This window comes from Pipistrellus hanaki, assembly GCF_964339955.1.
Source record: "Pipistrellus hanaki genome assembly, chromosome: 14".
In the NCBI taxonomy this organism is placed as follows: domain Eukaryota; kingdom Metazoa; phylum Chordata; class Mammalia; order Chiroptera; family Vespertilionidae; genus Pipistrellus; species Pipistrellus hanaki.
This window is the reverse complement of record NC_140516.1, coordinates 46,698,976-46,713,324: the sequence shown is the minus strand read 5'-3', so window position 1 is coordinate 46,713,324 and position 14,349 is coordinate 46,698,976. Positions and strand designations below refer to the sequence as shown.

General features: G+C 47.7%; 1 protein-coding gene across 7 annotated transcripts in view; it reads right to left on the bottom strand.

Annotated features, from left to right (window-relative positions):
- Positions 1–11,428: 11,428 nt before the first annotated feature.
- TDRD1 (tudor domain containing 1) overlaps positions 11,429–14,349 on the bottom strand; it is a gene marked incomplete at both ends in the record, with an annotated part of 30,262 nt that continues 27,341 nt past the window's right edge. For 6 of the 7 annotated variants that reach the window (XM_084903570.1, XM_084903573.1, XM_084903571.1 and 3 more), the window contains 2 exons: positions 13,900–13,992; positions 14,073–14,119. In XM_084903570.1, coding sequence (XP_084759696.1) covers positions 13,900–13,992; positions 14,073–14,119 — 140 coding nt within the window. Of the gene's footprint in view, positions 11,459–13,899; positions 13,993–14,072; positions 14,120–14,349 lie in introns of those variants that run through there. The other variant, XM_084903574.1, reaches the window with a different exon arrangement.

Below are 14,349 nucleotides of genomic sequence, written 5' to 3'. Positions count from 1 at the left end.
GCTCCCTTTCCCCCAAGGATACGTTTTCTCCCCTCTCACTCCACACAGACGCAGGGCAAGTCCCCACCTGCCACCCGGAGCCAGGCTAGCGCCGGGCCTGTGGGCAAGGGTGGGGCAGGGCAGGGCAAAGGCTACCACCGACTGCCAAATGCTACCAACTCCCTAAGATCAGGATGGCTTTCTGCGGTCACAGCTTCTGACCGTGGGCACACGCAGGACCCTGAGGCTCAGGCCTGCTAATATTTTACAAAACCAGGATTCCAGCCGCCTCCCCAGGCTGCCCTGAGGACAAGCTGGAAGAAAGTCTAGAAGGTTCCTGCCACCCAGTAAGCATGAAACAAACCCAAGCAATATGTCATCTCGCTCTGCCATGCGCCCTTGCGTGCCCAGGCGAATGTTTCCAAGTTTCCGCTCACGGAAAAAAATATTGTATGTTGGTAGTTTGCAAATTGATGCCAGAGGCCAGATGCTTTCTCGGAAGTGTGTGGACAGGCGGGATGGTCTGGCTCTGGGACCCCAGGCCCCAACACAACCCCTGCTGTGACCCAGCCCACACACCGCATGAGACAGGTGCCTGCTGGGTAAACGGAGCACGGCAATGGCCGCTGCCCACCACAGATGGCATACTTCCAGACCAGTCTTTGTGCTCACTGCGGTCTCTTTTGTACCGAGATGAATGGAAAGGATGCTATTTCGAACCCAACCAACCATTTCAAACACTCAGCTTCTTCTCCCCTTCTCACATATCAAAACTTTCTTAAGATACAAATTCGCTATTCTAAATACAACCCTATATCTAAACACTTAATATATATATATTTAATTTTATTGATTTCAGAGAGGAAGGGAGAGGGAGATAGAAACATCAACGATGAGAGAGAACCACTGATTGGCTGCCTCCCATACTCACATCCTACTGGGGATAGAGACCGCAATCCTGGCATGTGCCCTTGACAGGAATCGAACCCAGGACCCTTCAGTCCACAGGCTGACACTCTAGTCACTGTGCCAAACCAGCTAGGACTAATCACCTTTTTAAAATAATGAATCCACAGTGAAATTGCACAGCTACTACCATCGAGTGGGTATTTATTGTGTGCCTGCTGCCTGGCTCCCTACATTTATGTCTTCTCTCCCCTAATCCATGCAGTCAGCCAACGAGAACATTATTCCCATTTTACAGATGAGAAAATTGAGGCAGATGGAGAAGTTAGGTGGTTGGCACCAGGTTATACAGCGAATAAGAACATCCGACTCCATCCTGGCCTCTGGGGGGGTGGGGGGGTGGGGGAGTTTGTTCAACCCCTCACCTTCCTGATGCTGGGGAATCAGGAGACAGGAACAGGCGTATTAGCTAAAAGTCTGCCACCCCTGCGGCCCGCCCACTGGCAGTTTCCCAGCCACCTCCTACCCTGCCAGCAACTCCCACAGTGGAGCACACGAGGAGATTCCCGTAGCTGTCCACATCCTTTTACAAAGCAGTGAGGGGTAGCCTGCCACCCAGGGCAGAAACAGACCGTTCGCTCCCAGGTGAACCCTGGCAAGCTTTCTCCATTCCATTAGCCTCCGTCACACCTTTGTTCCTTTCTGTTCCATGACTCATGCCAATCCCGAGCATCATACCTGGCGTCTGGGACTCACACATGGACGTAGATGCCCCCCAGCCCCCAATCTTTTCGTCTGACTGTTGTCTACTGAATCCTGACCCCACACAGCACCTGCGGCATTTGGGGACACATTTGAGGACAGTGAGTGAGTGGGTTTGCTGCAGGGCACACAGAACACTGCACTCTGCGACACAGGAAAGAAACCGAGGCCAAAACAGGGATCCTTTTGAAAAACCAGGGAGGACTGGTGAGAGCTACAGGCAGTTTTGCAGGACAATGCCCACCTTCTCCTCCTAGATCGGAAATAAATGAAGGCAGGGTGAAAGGAGAAACCACTTCCACCTCCTTACAAAACGCAACTCCACACCCGAATATTAGATTAGCCCTCTGCAGCCTCCTCTCAATGGGCCGGGATAGAAACCTGAGCCTTTTGTAAGGACAGTCAACGCCAGAACAGGAAGGCTGCGATCAGCGTAGGAGTCTCCGGGCCAGGAAGCCATGGGTGTCGTTTGCTGTGACAATGAGCTTTCTTGCCCATTCATTTGGCCAAACACCTGGCTCCGTGTCTAGGGAAGTGGACAGCGCCTTTTCAGTTTGACGAGGCAGGGAGAGCATTTTAATAAAAGCTGCTCGGGGAAAGTAATGCTCCCCCTGAAAGAATCACAGATTTTCAGAACCCAACAGTCTGACACCCAGAAGTCAGCACTCAGGGACAATGCTGTTTGGATTCCCTGGATGGTTGGGGGGAGAGCTGGGCGGGTGGGCAGAAACTGCAGAGCCTCCCACACCTGATAAGAGATACTTTTAGCCAAAAGAGATTTTAATGATTGTTTTGATGATCTCTGAAAATGCCAAATTCACTGCCTTGGGACTCCAGGAGGCACACACACAGGACCGGAAGCCCAGAGACCGAATTCCAGCCTAGCGCTGCTTGAAACCAGCTGGGAGACTCTGCGAACAACGTCCCCGGACTCGGTCCATGCAGCTGTCAAATGGAGAGGATCTGTTTCACCAAGTCACGCTGTGGTGTGAAGATTCTATGAAATAACGCGTGAACATCCATTTGGTAAAACAGTTTCTAAATGGCCGAAACTGGTTTGGCTCAATGGATAGAGCGTCGGCCTGCGGACTGAAAGGTCCCAGGTTCGATTCCGGTCAAGGGCATGTACCTTGGTTGCGGGCACATCTCCAGTAGGGGGTGTGCAAGAGGCAGCTGATTGATGATTCTCTCTCATCGATGTTTCTAGCTCTCTATCCCTCTCTCTTCCTCTCTGTAAAAAAAAAAAAATCAATAAAATATATTTTTTAAAACACACTTTCTAAATGAACGAGGGTAAAAGGTGACCATTACATACTTAACTTCATGAAACACCACACATGCCCCATGGGGGAGGCATGACCATCTCCATTGGACACGAAAATGGTTTTGGGAGAAGTTGCGGCCCGAGGTCCCAGAGCTAGTGACCCGCAAGCTCGATGTCAAGTCCAGGTCTCCTGACGGCGGACAGCTCGCTGTTGACAAGAAGTGTGCAGCCCTAACGGGACAGCAGGAGCCCTGAGAGCGAGCCTCCAAGGTCACTCCTGCACTTCAGTCTCTCCGTTTCCTGTTTACCTGGGAAGGCTGCCGGCAGGATCACAGGATCACACGTTGCAAAAGCGCCCTGGGCCAGGGCAGTTCCCTCACTGGAGACCAGGGGCTCGGGGTCAGGGAAGGAAGTGAGGGCTCAAAGGCAGGAGTCAGGCCCGGGAGGCCCCGCAGGTAATCTTGCAGGTGGGAAGCAGGCAGTCTACAGCTGCTAAGAAGATACCAGGGTGAACTAAAGGGAGGGCTTCAAGTGGATTCAGCTGGCCCACGGGGCTGGCTTGGCATGACGCCGAAATGGGGGTGTTGCCTGGATACTCTTCCTTGTGAGGGTCCCCAAGAGACCCCCACAGCCTTGTAGATGATGATTTTTTTTATACCCCGGTGAGAGGAGGGGAACTACTTCAAGTGGATGGTAAACCAAAAACCAGATTTCAAGAAAACTACATCATTGATGGTCTTCAGTCAAATAGGCAGGTGTCTGTATGATAAAGGAAGGAAGTCCCTCCTCTCTCTCCGTGGCATTTGCCTGGGGACCTAGTCCGGGAAATTCTTACACAGACAAGAGTCTGGCTCTTGCTGGATGTTATAAAGGAAGAGAACTGGCCACAGCCCACCTGGAAAGGGCTCCGTGGGCTTTGTGCCCCCTCAGCCAGTAAGAACGGCTGCAGGCTGAAGGCCAGCAGCCTCAGCACCAGGCTCAGCACCAGGCTCCCGTGGCCATTGCCAACCGCAGTGCTAGCGCTCTCACTCTCTGCTTGCTCCTTCTCTTTTCTTGATAAATGCACACTTCTTAATGCAAGGTCACACCGAGCTTCGATTTGTAGACCTCAATTTATAAAACACTGACAGGTTCTAGGGTTTTTGTTGTTATTTTTAATAAAAAGACCTCATAATCTGGAAACTGAAGTTCCAATTCAGTTCCAAGGCAGCAAACACACTGCCTGGTGACAGCTACTGGTTTTTTTTAAATATATATTTTTTACTGATTTTTTACAGAGAGGAAAGGAGAAGGATAGAGAGCTAGAAACATCGACCAGCTGCCTCCTGCACACCCCCCACCGGGGATGTGCCCGCAACCAACGTACATGCCCTTGACCAGAATCGAACCTGGGACCCTTCAATCCGCAGACCGAGGCTTTCTCCGCTGAGCCAAACCGGTTTCAGCGACAGCTACCGGTTCAACAAGGACAGGCGCCCTCCTCTCTTCTGGGTGCCCACCTTGTTTTTAAACAGATGCTCTCGGTCAAGTTTCAAAGATGCAACTCTGATACTCCCCTGTGGTCCCAGCAGGTGGGTAAGGGGATGAGGGTGCGAAACCACCAAGGAGGACAACCCCAGGCCTTCCCATCGCCCAGGGCGAGTCTGGGGGCAGCGGGCCCGCTCTGGCTCGGCTTGCAGAGCCCTCTCTGGGGTAGGGGGATGAGAAGAGGGGGGACGCGGGGAGGGCACTCCGCTGTCTGGAAAACTGCACCTGAGTAACCAGAACACGTGGAGATCCTCTGTAGTGGGTGGCGGTGGAAGGGGGGGCGCTAAGGCGTGTCCCCAAAGCCTGGATCCAGAACACAAGCTCCTTCCGGGACTGTGCCAAGCCGCTGGGGTTTAGGATGTGGTTCCCTCCTCTACCCGCAGCCACCCAAGCCCCGTGCCCTTACCTGCGGTCCTCGCCCGTGGGCTCGCCGCTCCGGTGCCAGGACCCAGGGAGGGGCCGCTGCGGGGCCCGCTGCGCGCACCGTCCCGGGACCCCGCCGGGCCGCCCGGGGCCGCGGCGCCAGGTGCGCTCCTCCCGGGACGGGAACAAAGCCGCCCGCAGGCCTCCGCGCTCCGGTGGGCGCCTGGAGGGGGAGCCGCCCGGCTCCGGAGCGCGAAGAGGTCCCCGGCGCCCTTTGGGGGACGCTGGCGGGGCCGGGCCCCCGGGCTCCTGCGGCGCGGAGACGGCGCTGGGCGCTGGCTCCCCAGGACCCGCGCGGCGAGGGGCGCACGGCGGGGCCGGACGGCGGGGCGGCGCGGGCCAGGGGGCGCTGCAGCCCGCGGGGAGCGGAGCCACGTGGGGCACCTGTAGCTCCGAGCGAGGGAAGGCGGAGCACAACCCCGCCCGCATCGCCTCCCCCGGCTTTAACAGGGAGTCTGGGCCCAGGTGGGCAATCAGGGAAGGTGCTCCCTCCTGCGCGGGGTCCCAGCCGCTGAGCGGTGCGCGCTGCTGTCTCTGCGGGGTCTATTGCTGCTGTCTCTGCGGGATCTACTGCTGCTGTCTCTGCGGGATCTATTGCTGCTGTCTCTGCGGGATCTACTGCTGCTGTCTCTGCGGGATCTATTGCTGCTGTCTCTGCGGGATCTACTGCTGCTGTCTCTGCGGGATCTACTGCTGCTGTCTCTGCGGGATCTACTGCTGGTGTCTCTGCGGGATCTATTGCTGCTGTCTCTGCGGGGTCTATTGCTCCGACTCCGGCCAAAACGTTGACTTTGGCATCGCTGCTGTTTGCCATGGTGATGATTGCCGTTTGTTTACCTGGCTGCCCAATCGTTGGCATTGTGCGGTGATAAGTGGACCTTTTCGTCAATATCCCTGGTGAAGTCTAGGAAGTGCCTGATTGTTAAAGCGTAAACGCCCGAGCGCAAAGCACAATCGCAGGGTGCCCGGCGCAATGGCGCCTCCATGGTAAGCACTCGCTCCATAAACGGTGGCTGCCAGTGGGTGGTCTGTGTTGGTCTGTAGATTTCACACTCACACAGAAAGCCTCATTGCATAATGTGTGTTCGGAAGAAAATGCGAGCAAGCAAGGTGAAAAGCCACACCTAGTCCACGTCATCGACAATCACTAATACTATGGTGTATGTTCTTCCAGTGTCGTTCTACTTATATAACATCTCAAACAACTTTCTGTTTTGTAGACCCCATTTAATGTCTTAATGTACTTCACATATCTGCTATGGTTGGGCATTAACTTTTAATTTTAATCATGCAACTGGATATTTGAGTAACTCGGTTACTCAAAAGGCAAGAAGGTAAATTCGTAGGCTATTGGGTATGTGTAATTTAAGGTTTTTGATGTGTATCATTAAATACCCTCCAGGAAGATGTTTCTGGTTTTGTTTTTGTTTTTCCGTTGTTTTTTTTTTTTCCATGCCCTTCCCGTTATTCTTGTAAATGCCAACCGGATAGACTAGTACTTTGTCTTGTTTTACACCCTCCCTTAAAAAACGTTTCTTCTAAAAACGTCTCATTTCTGTGGTTCTCAGTTGGTGTACAACCCTCCCAACATTGCCAGAGTCGCCTAATGCCTGCGCATGCGCCCCCGTGCAGGGGAGCCTGCCTGCAGGGCTCAGTGCTGGGGGAGGGGTGGCCACTCGGATGGACAGGTCCCAGCGGAATGTAATGCTATTGGCCTCTTTCACAACCCCTCTTTTGTGAACACCTGTGGGCACTTAAAAAATAAAATCACCGGAAGGACCATCATTCCAAAAGGCATGTGCTGTAAGCCCTTTGCTTTCAAGTTCTTGCCTTCTTCATCTTCATGGTCCCAGTGTCTGGTAACTCTGCACAGTAAGTGCCCTATTAAAACCTGGGTGGTTTTAAACGTTCTAGTAGCCACATTTGAAAAGAAGTGAAAAGAATCAGGTGGGTTTAATTTTAATAATATTAACCCAGTTGATCCCTAGTATCTCAACATGTAAATAAGGTACAGGGTGTCCCCCCCAAAAAAGTATACACACACTAACAGCTGATGGCTCAGTCTTGGGAAGGAAATGTACGTTAATAAACACTGCCTTTAGCATTATTCCAAGTGTGTGTATACATCTGTGGGACACCTTATAGAGATATTGTATAGTCTTTAACATTCTGCTGTCATTCACGTTTACTGCACATCTCAGTTTAGATTTGCCACATTTTAAGTGCTCGGTAGCCCCATGTGGGTGGCGAGTGGCCTCTGCTGCTCCGGACAGAGCGGGTTTGAGATGGACAGCCCTCAAGTCCTGGTAAAAGTGGTAATGCCACAGCTGACAGCCTTCTCCCCAACCTGTTATGATTGGTTATTAACATTTGCCTGCACAGTTTTGCCTAATCAGGTTTACCTTAGAGAAGTCAAATTTCAATTCTAGACGTTTCTGAGAGCTTAACATCTTTAATTGGTGTCAAATTAAATGTTTACTCCATGGTGAAGAAGTAACAGGTTAAACTATAAATAGCGGGGGAGATACCAGCTGCTTCAAACTCCTTCATATCCACGAAGAATCCCCCTGTCCCAGGTGCCTGTGGGGAGGAGGGAAAGGCAGATGAGTGGGAGGAGACTAGCAAGGCTGGAGGCTTTTAATACAGAGAGAAGATGGGCGGCTGCTATTGGCCTCTTTCACAACCCCTCTTTTGTAAACATCTGTGGGCACTTAAAAAATAAAATCACCCGAAGGACCACCATTCCAAAAGGCATGTGTTGTAAGTCCTTTGCTTTCAAGTTCTTGCCTTCTTCATCTTCATGGTCCCAGTGTCTGGTAACTCTGCACAGTAAGTGCCCTATTAAAATGTGAATCAGTCTTAGCCGGTTTGGCTCAGTGGATAGAGCGTCAGCCTGCGGACCAAAGGGTCTCGGGTTCCATTCTGGTCAAGGGCACATATCTTGATTGCAGGCTCCTCCCCAGCCAGGGCCCTGGTCAAGACTCATGCAGGAGGCAACCAATTGATGTTTCTCTCTTCTATCTTTCCCTTCCTCTCCCACTCTCCCTAAAAATCAATAGAAAAAATATCCTCGGGTGAGGATTAACAAACCACACACACACACAGTTAATTCATTCATGAATTGCTCTGTATGGCATGTCTCAATAGTAAACCACAGGCATGCAGATGACTGAACTCCATGCAGAGGTCAGTGGAGACACCAGTGCAGTGGAAGGGCCACTGCTTAGGAGACAAGGAGGTCTGCGTTGCTGCTGGCTTTGTGCAAAGAAAAGATGCTGACTTTTTGACTGCTCAGTTCCCTGGCCTATAAAATTAAAGACTGGTGGGTTCCCATCTAGGAAAGCCTAATTCAAACTGTTTGCATCCAGTCCTCCGCCTGATGAAGGCAAAGAGAGGCATATATGAAAAGGCCCAAAGCAGGTACAACACAGAGGGGGAAAATGGTGAATTTCCAGAGGCCTCTTGAGAAATGGAAGAACAGGAAATAATGAACCTTAAGTGGCAAAGAAACCATCCTGGAGGACACAAAGGGCCTTATTCCAAAATGCCCCACAAGGAAGCAAATTAAGCCAGAGCCAGAATTAGGAAGAGGGGCGGCGGTGGGGGGGGGGGGGGGGAGAGACTTGAAGGGGAATGCCTTTGGGCAGAGCGGGGCACAGACCCAAGGAACAGAAACATGCCATCTCAGTTGAAGCCCCTTAGGCTTGGGGTAGGTACCAATTGTTCCAAGGCTTCAAGCCCACATACCAATCCTTTACAGAGAGAAGAATAGTGCACAAGACCTTACTGCATATGCTTTCTGGCCGAATCGAGTACACATGGAATGTCTGCACGGGAGGCAAAGGCTTGGGCGTCGTAAGTTAGTCATCCAATCAACACCCCAAACTGCATAAGCACTCTCCTCCGAACTGTTCATGCTTCCACGAGTTGGATCTATAGTTTCCGTGCACAGATGTGTGCCTCAGCAAAAGCCCTCGCTGAATGTGTTTCGAGAAGAATCCTGCTGCACCCTTGGAGGCAGAGCGGGCTTCTTACAGTAATGCTGCTCCCAGTCCCTCTCAGGTCACAAGAGGTGGGCCCCTCCTCCTCCTCAGGTTACCAGCTCAGGGTCTCCAGGGAAAAGCAAAGCAGAGGGAAATGTGTGAGGCTGGGCAGCTAAAGCCTTAGGTGAAACCAACGTCAGTACGTTATCAGAAAGCTAATGGCTAGATTCAAGAACCTTCCTAGGGAAGCTGGCCTGGGAACTTGCACAATGTTGGGCAATGGAAAAAGTGCCAGTTCATTGTGTGCACCTCCCACAGCCCCACCTGGGCAGATGGGCGGCCTGGAACGGAACCTCCCTGATTCCAGCAAGCAAAGTCCTCCTGCTGTTCCTTCTTAACTCATGTTTGGAACCTCAGGCTACCCTCCAACTCCTTTCATCTGGAAAAAAAACTAAAACAACCCTTAAGAAGCCTTTGTTTCTCAAGCAAGCTCTGCTGGGGGCCAGTCTGCCTGCAGAACCGCCTGCCCAGTGAGCAGCCCAGCTATCACACTCTGGCTAATCCCAGGAGAGCTCCATTTGCCCAGGCCAGGCAGTTGTGTTGGTGATGAGCGCACTAGTTGCATGAATGGTTCATGGTTCATCGCCAGCCTCAGGAGGACTTGGCCTCTGCTGGAATTTGGCAGCATAGCGACCTGCTGGTAAGGGCCTTTACTGGTTTTCTGGAGTTCGCATTATGTAGCAAGAGAGCTCCATTTCAAATATAAGTCACCCTCGCTCACAATGTTGAGCCTTTTACATTCCCGGCTGCCCCAGTAAAAGAATTCTACCAAAAGAAAAGGCATAACGAAGGGCTGTCCCCAGGGATTAAACAGGGAAAAGCCATTCTGTCCCCGGTTTTAATCCTTGATAGAAATCTCTCCCTGGCAAAGCGAGTCCGATTTGTCTCAAAGTTTACACGGTTTCAGCTCTCGTCTACTTCTCTCTGACGGAACTAGGTATTACGAGGGACTGATGTGATGGGCCATACCTGGTTCTAATGGACAATAAATGCAGCACCTGCCGCCATGCCAGACACATAGCTACTTGTTGAGTTATATCTCGCTCTAACAGGAACTATTTGTTGAATTAATGTTAACTAAAATAGGAAAGTCTTAAGCCGACTCAGAAATAAGACATGGTGGTCTGGTATGTTAATGTGCGGATTAAACTAGAGACATTTATTGTGAGACCAGTGCTACAGATTACATCAGCACCTTTTGGGGAACAAGGCACAGCTGAACCACCAAATGATTGTGAACTCCATTCAGTTAAAACTGTTTGAACTGCAGTTTCCAGGAGCTTATAATACCTTGGAACCTGATGAATTCTGACTTAGGTTTTTTATGTGGTCTTTGACTTCCTTCCCTGACTTTCCAGAATAAAAAGGCAAATTTTGTAATTCTATGGTTTTCATTTGCACTTTCGCTGTGGCTGGAATTGAACACACTGTGAACAAACTAAGCACCTAGTGCTCCTACTATGTGCAAATAAGAAAAGAAAGTTACCAAATGCTGGCAATAAGGACACGAGGAATCTGGCAAAATGAAAAGATTTTATTGGGCAAAGCAGCATAAATTTTTATATAATGGGAGCACATCACATCAATGTTTGAACAATTCTTTACATGAGGAAAAATTCCACTGAATCTAACAGATTAGCGGACACACATTATCAGTAAAAATAACAACAAAAAAAGTCTTGCTTCTCTTTGAGTTGGTGAAAACATCTCCTGAGGCTGTAATGGGCTGCTACTTAAAATCACAAAAATTCTGAAAAACTTAGGGTGGCAGAAGAGTCAGTTGGCCATAATTCTCCGCATGTGAGTTTAGGAGAATTTAATATCATGTGCTTCTAATTAAGCTTAAATTGTCACCTGCATTTGTGTTTCTGAAAATGGCAACCAGAACGGCAAATTCTATCTAGGTATAATAAAAATCTAAGTGGCTACATAAGGGCTGGGATAGCAGAAAGAGAACCTTCCTTCCCCAGCTGGAGTGGTCCAGGGCCCGGGGACAGACTGCCACAGGACGAGTGAGCCACGTCGCCATGGAGAGCAGCGGATGACCTCATGCACAAGAAAAGAGGAGCAGAGAATGGAGCACAACAAACCAAAGAACATTTATTATGTGCAAGAGACAGATGGTGACAGGGATATTTTATTATAAAATACTTCAAACATACATAAAGCCCCAAAAGTAATAAAGCTCACATATCCACCAACTAGACTAATCCAGTATTAATAGGGAGCCATATTTTCTTCAGTAACTTTATGTAATAAAAAGTTATATATACAGTAGGAGGCCCCCATGCATTCCTTCCTGATATTTCTGTGAATCTGGTACAGATCTTCTATGCAGGTTTATATATTTGGAAGGAAGAACTTGGGAAAATAAAACTACTCTACCTAATAGAAGAGCAGTAAGCAAACAAAAGTGGAGGCATCAAAGGTCATTAAAGAAAACGTCAAAGAGAAAAGGTTCCGTTAAACAAACACACAAGATGCTGTCCTTTCTCTCCTAGTCTAGCCTTCACTGTTTCCTCTCTCATAAGTGTTTATTTCCAACAGACTGTTTCTGAAAGAGAAAAATCAACTATCATTATGCCGTATATAAAAGCTTGGTCACCGTGGTTCTTAATTTCTATCTTAAGTACGTACAAGCAAAACAAATATTCACTTTTAACTGAAATTATATAATAAATCAGAACTGCCAGTTAAAAAATTAACCACTATCATAACAATGTAATGTGTTAATTAGAGCTGTTTGTACTCCCCCTTCTACTATAAAAATATTTTATATTAACTAGTATGCTGAAGCACCTATTTATCACTTTTGAGCAAAAGGTTAGTTTTATGTTCTCAGCACCACATCACTCCTACAATTACTAACAAATTAAAACGAATTTCTCCAGAGATGATGAAAACAAAATTAAAACACATTTTTCCTCTCTCTCTAAGAGCAGCGGTCGGCAAATTGCGGCTCGCAAGCCACATGCGGCTCTTTGGCCCCTTGAGTGTGGCTCTTCCACAAAATACCACTGCAAGGGCGGGTCTATTTTGAAGAAGCGGCGTTAGAAGAAGTTTTAAAAAAGTTGGATCTCCAAAGAAATTTCAATCGTTGTACTGTTGATATTTGGCTCTGTTGACTAATGAGTTTGCCGACCACTGTCTAGGAGGAAAGACTTAAAGTACTAAATATTCAACTACATTTTCACTAGAATGAAGGAAATATTCTTAAGTAACCAGGTATGTAATTTTTCTAATAATATAACCGTAGTTTCATGCACTTCAGATTGATGGAACCTAAAAAGATATTGTAGCACCGCAGACAGGTAAGAAGCGGGAGACGGTAAAGTCAGCTTTAAGTCAGAAGACGTACTTTCCAGGCTGTGTGATTTTGGGCAACCATTGAACCTCTCTGAGCCTCAGCCTCCTCACCTATAAAATGGGGTCGTACTTTCTTTTCAAGGATGCTATGAAGATGAACTCTGGGATTAGATGTAAAAGTCCCTTTTAAATAGAGCACTACCCAAATACATGGTATTACAGTGTATTCAAATGTAGATGAAATGTGTATTTATTCCCACCGAGGAAAAGTCAATTCAAAGACTATGCTTTAAATAAAGTAATGTCTTCAATCTATTCAGAAACAACAGAAAATACAGGTTTCATGTGAAGTTGTGTGTGTCAGCGCTCTCCGCAATCCTTAGGAAAAAGCCCATTACACAGTGAAAAGTAACAGAGCACGGAAGTTCATCAACTTGACTGGCACTAGCACTAAATTCCAGAAGTTCATGTCTTTGCATGTTCCTTAATCTACGAAATTAAAAGTATCATTAATGATTTTAAACCCAAGTACACAAAAAACAGTCAGTATTACAACTCAATACATGAAAAAGCACTGAAAGTTGTCATTGCGATTGTAAGTCAGCATTTGTTAAAAACAAACCAAAACTTGTAAAGGAAATAAATAATGAGAATCAAAACTGCTGACCTTGCATTAATGACATTTACCCTAGAATTTGGCTATCCTTTCTTAGAAACAGATATACACTTCACCCAACAAGAGTGCAAACATTAAAATAGTCAAAGAGGCTTTGCTTTTGGCTGGAATTATATCTCTTTGAATTAAGTGATAGGGACAACTTCCAACTGGCTGTGTACTGGTCACAAACTATTTCCGTGGACTATTTTAGAACAAAGGACCCCAGATAGTAACAGGGGATCACAGCAAGAGAACTATCATTTAAAACTCACCGATTTTGTCTTTTAACCACTAGAATCGCCATAGCCAAAAGAAAAGAGTATGTTTTGTTTGGAAATGCAATGTAGTATCAGTGCAGCCCATTTTCCATTCTTGAACCCTTGGGACCTCCTCACAAAAAATGCTAAACATCCCGGCCGGTATAGCTCAGTGGTTGAGCATCAACCTAGGAACCAAGAAGTCACCGGTTTGATTCCTGGTCAAAGCTTATGCCGGTGTGCGGGCTCAGTCCCCTGTGGGGAGTGTGCAGGAGGCAGCAGATCGATGATATTTTTCTCTCATCAATGTTTGCATCTCTCTAACCCTCTCCCTTCCTCTATCTCTAAAAATCAGTAAAAACTTAAAAAAAAAAAAAAAAAAAGCTGAACACTTATAACAATGCACACAAGTGAGAGTTGATCTCACATCTAGACACAAAGTATTTCGGGCTATGCTTTACATCACAGCAATTATTACGAGTCCCTCCACATATCAACATGAACACTCCCCAAAATCAAACAACAATAGGAAAAGTTTGCTGCAACCTGAACATATACCCCTGGGCTCAGTTCCACTGGCAGTGTCAAAGGAAGATTACCCAATAAAACTTAGGAAAACAGCCAAAACATTACAGCCAGGCCTCGGATCGTTAGCTCACAAAATAAGTACAGCCTCGCAGTGAGCTTTCACTCCCGCAGCTCTGCCCTGAGAACAGGACTGCAGGCCTCCGGCTGCTGGTTACAGAGGTGGCAAAAACAGCAAGTTTTACTTACTTAACTTCTTAACAACTTTTTCATTTCAATAAATTTATTTTGATTGGTTGGATTGTTTAAGAGGAAGAGAAGAATCTGTTCATGTTTTTCAACCTATGGGTGAAAAAAAAGAGTAGCATTTAATTTCTCAAAATGTTAAAAGGTTCATTTCACTTAAAGAAAACTTTACCCACTTGTTTCTGTAATTCTGAGCAGCAGCAATTCGTCCTGTTCACCTTTTCTGAAAGTAAATGCAGAAAGTCATCAGATCACATACATGCGATATAAATAACAAAATTCCTCAAGTCTGTACATATGCAGATCTGCCTCTCCCCAGACATGGGTTCCAGCCACAGAAGACTTGATCAATTAACTTTTAAAAAAATATATATTTCTTTATTGATTTCAGAGGAAGAGGTCGAGAGAGAGAGAAATATCAATGATGCGAGAGAATCATTGATCAGCTGTCTT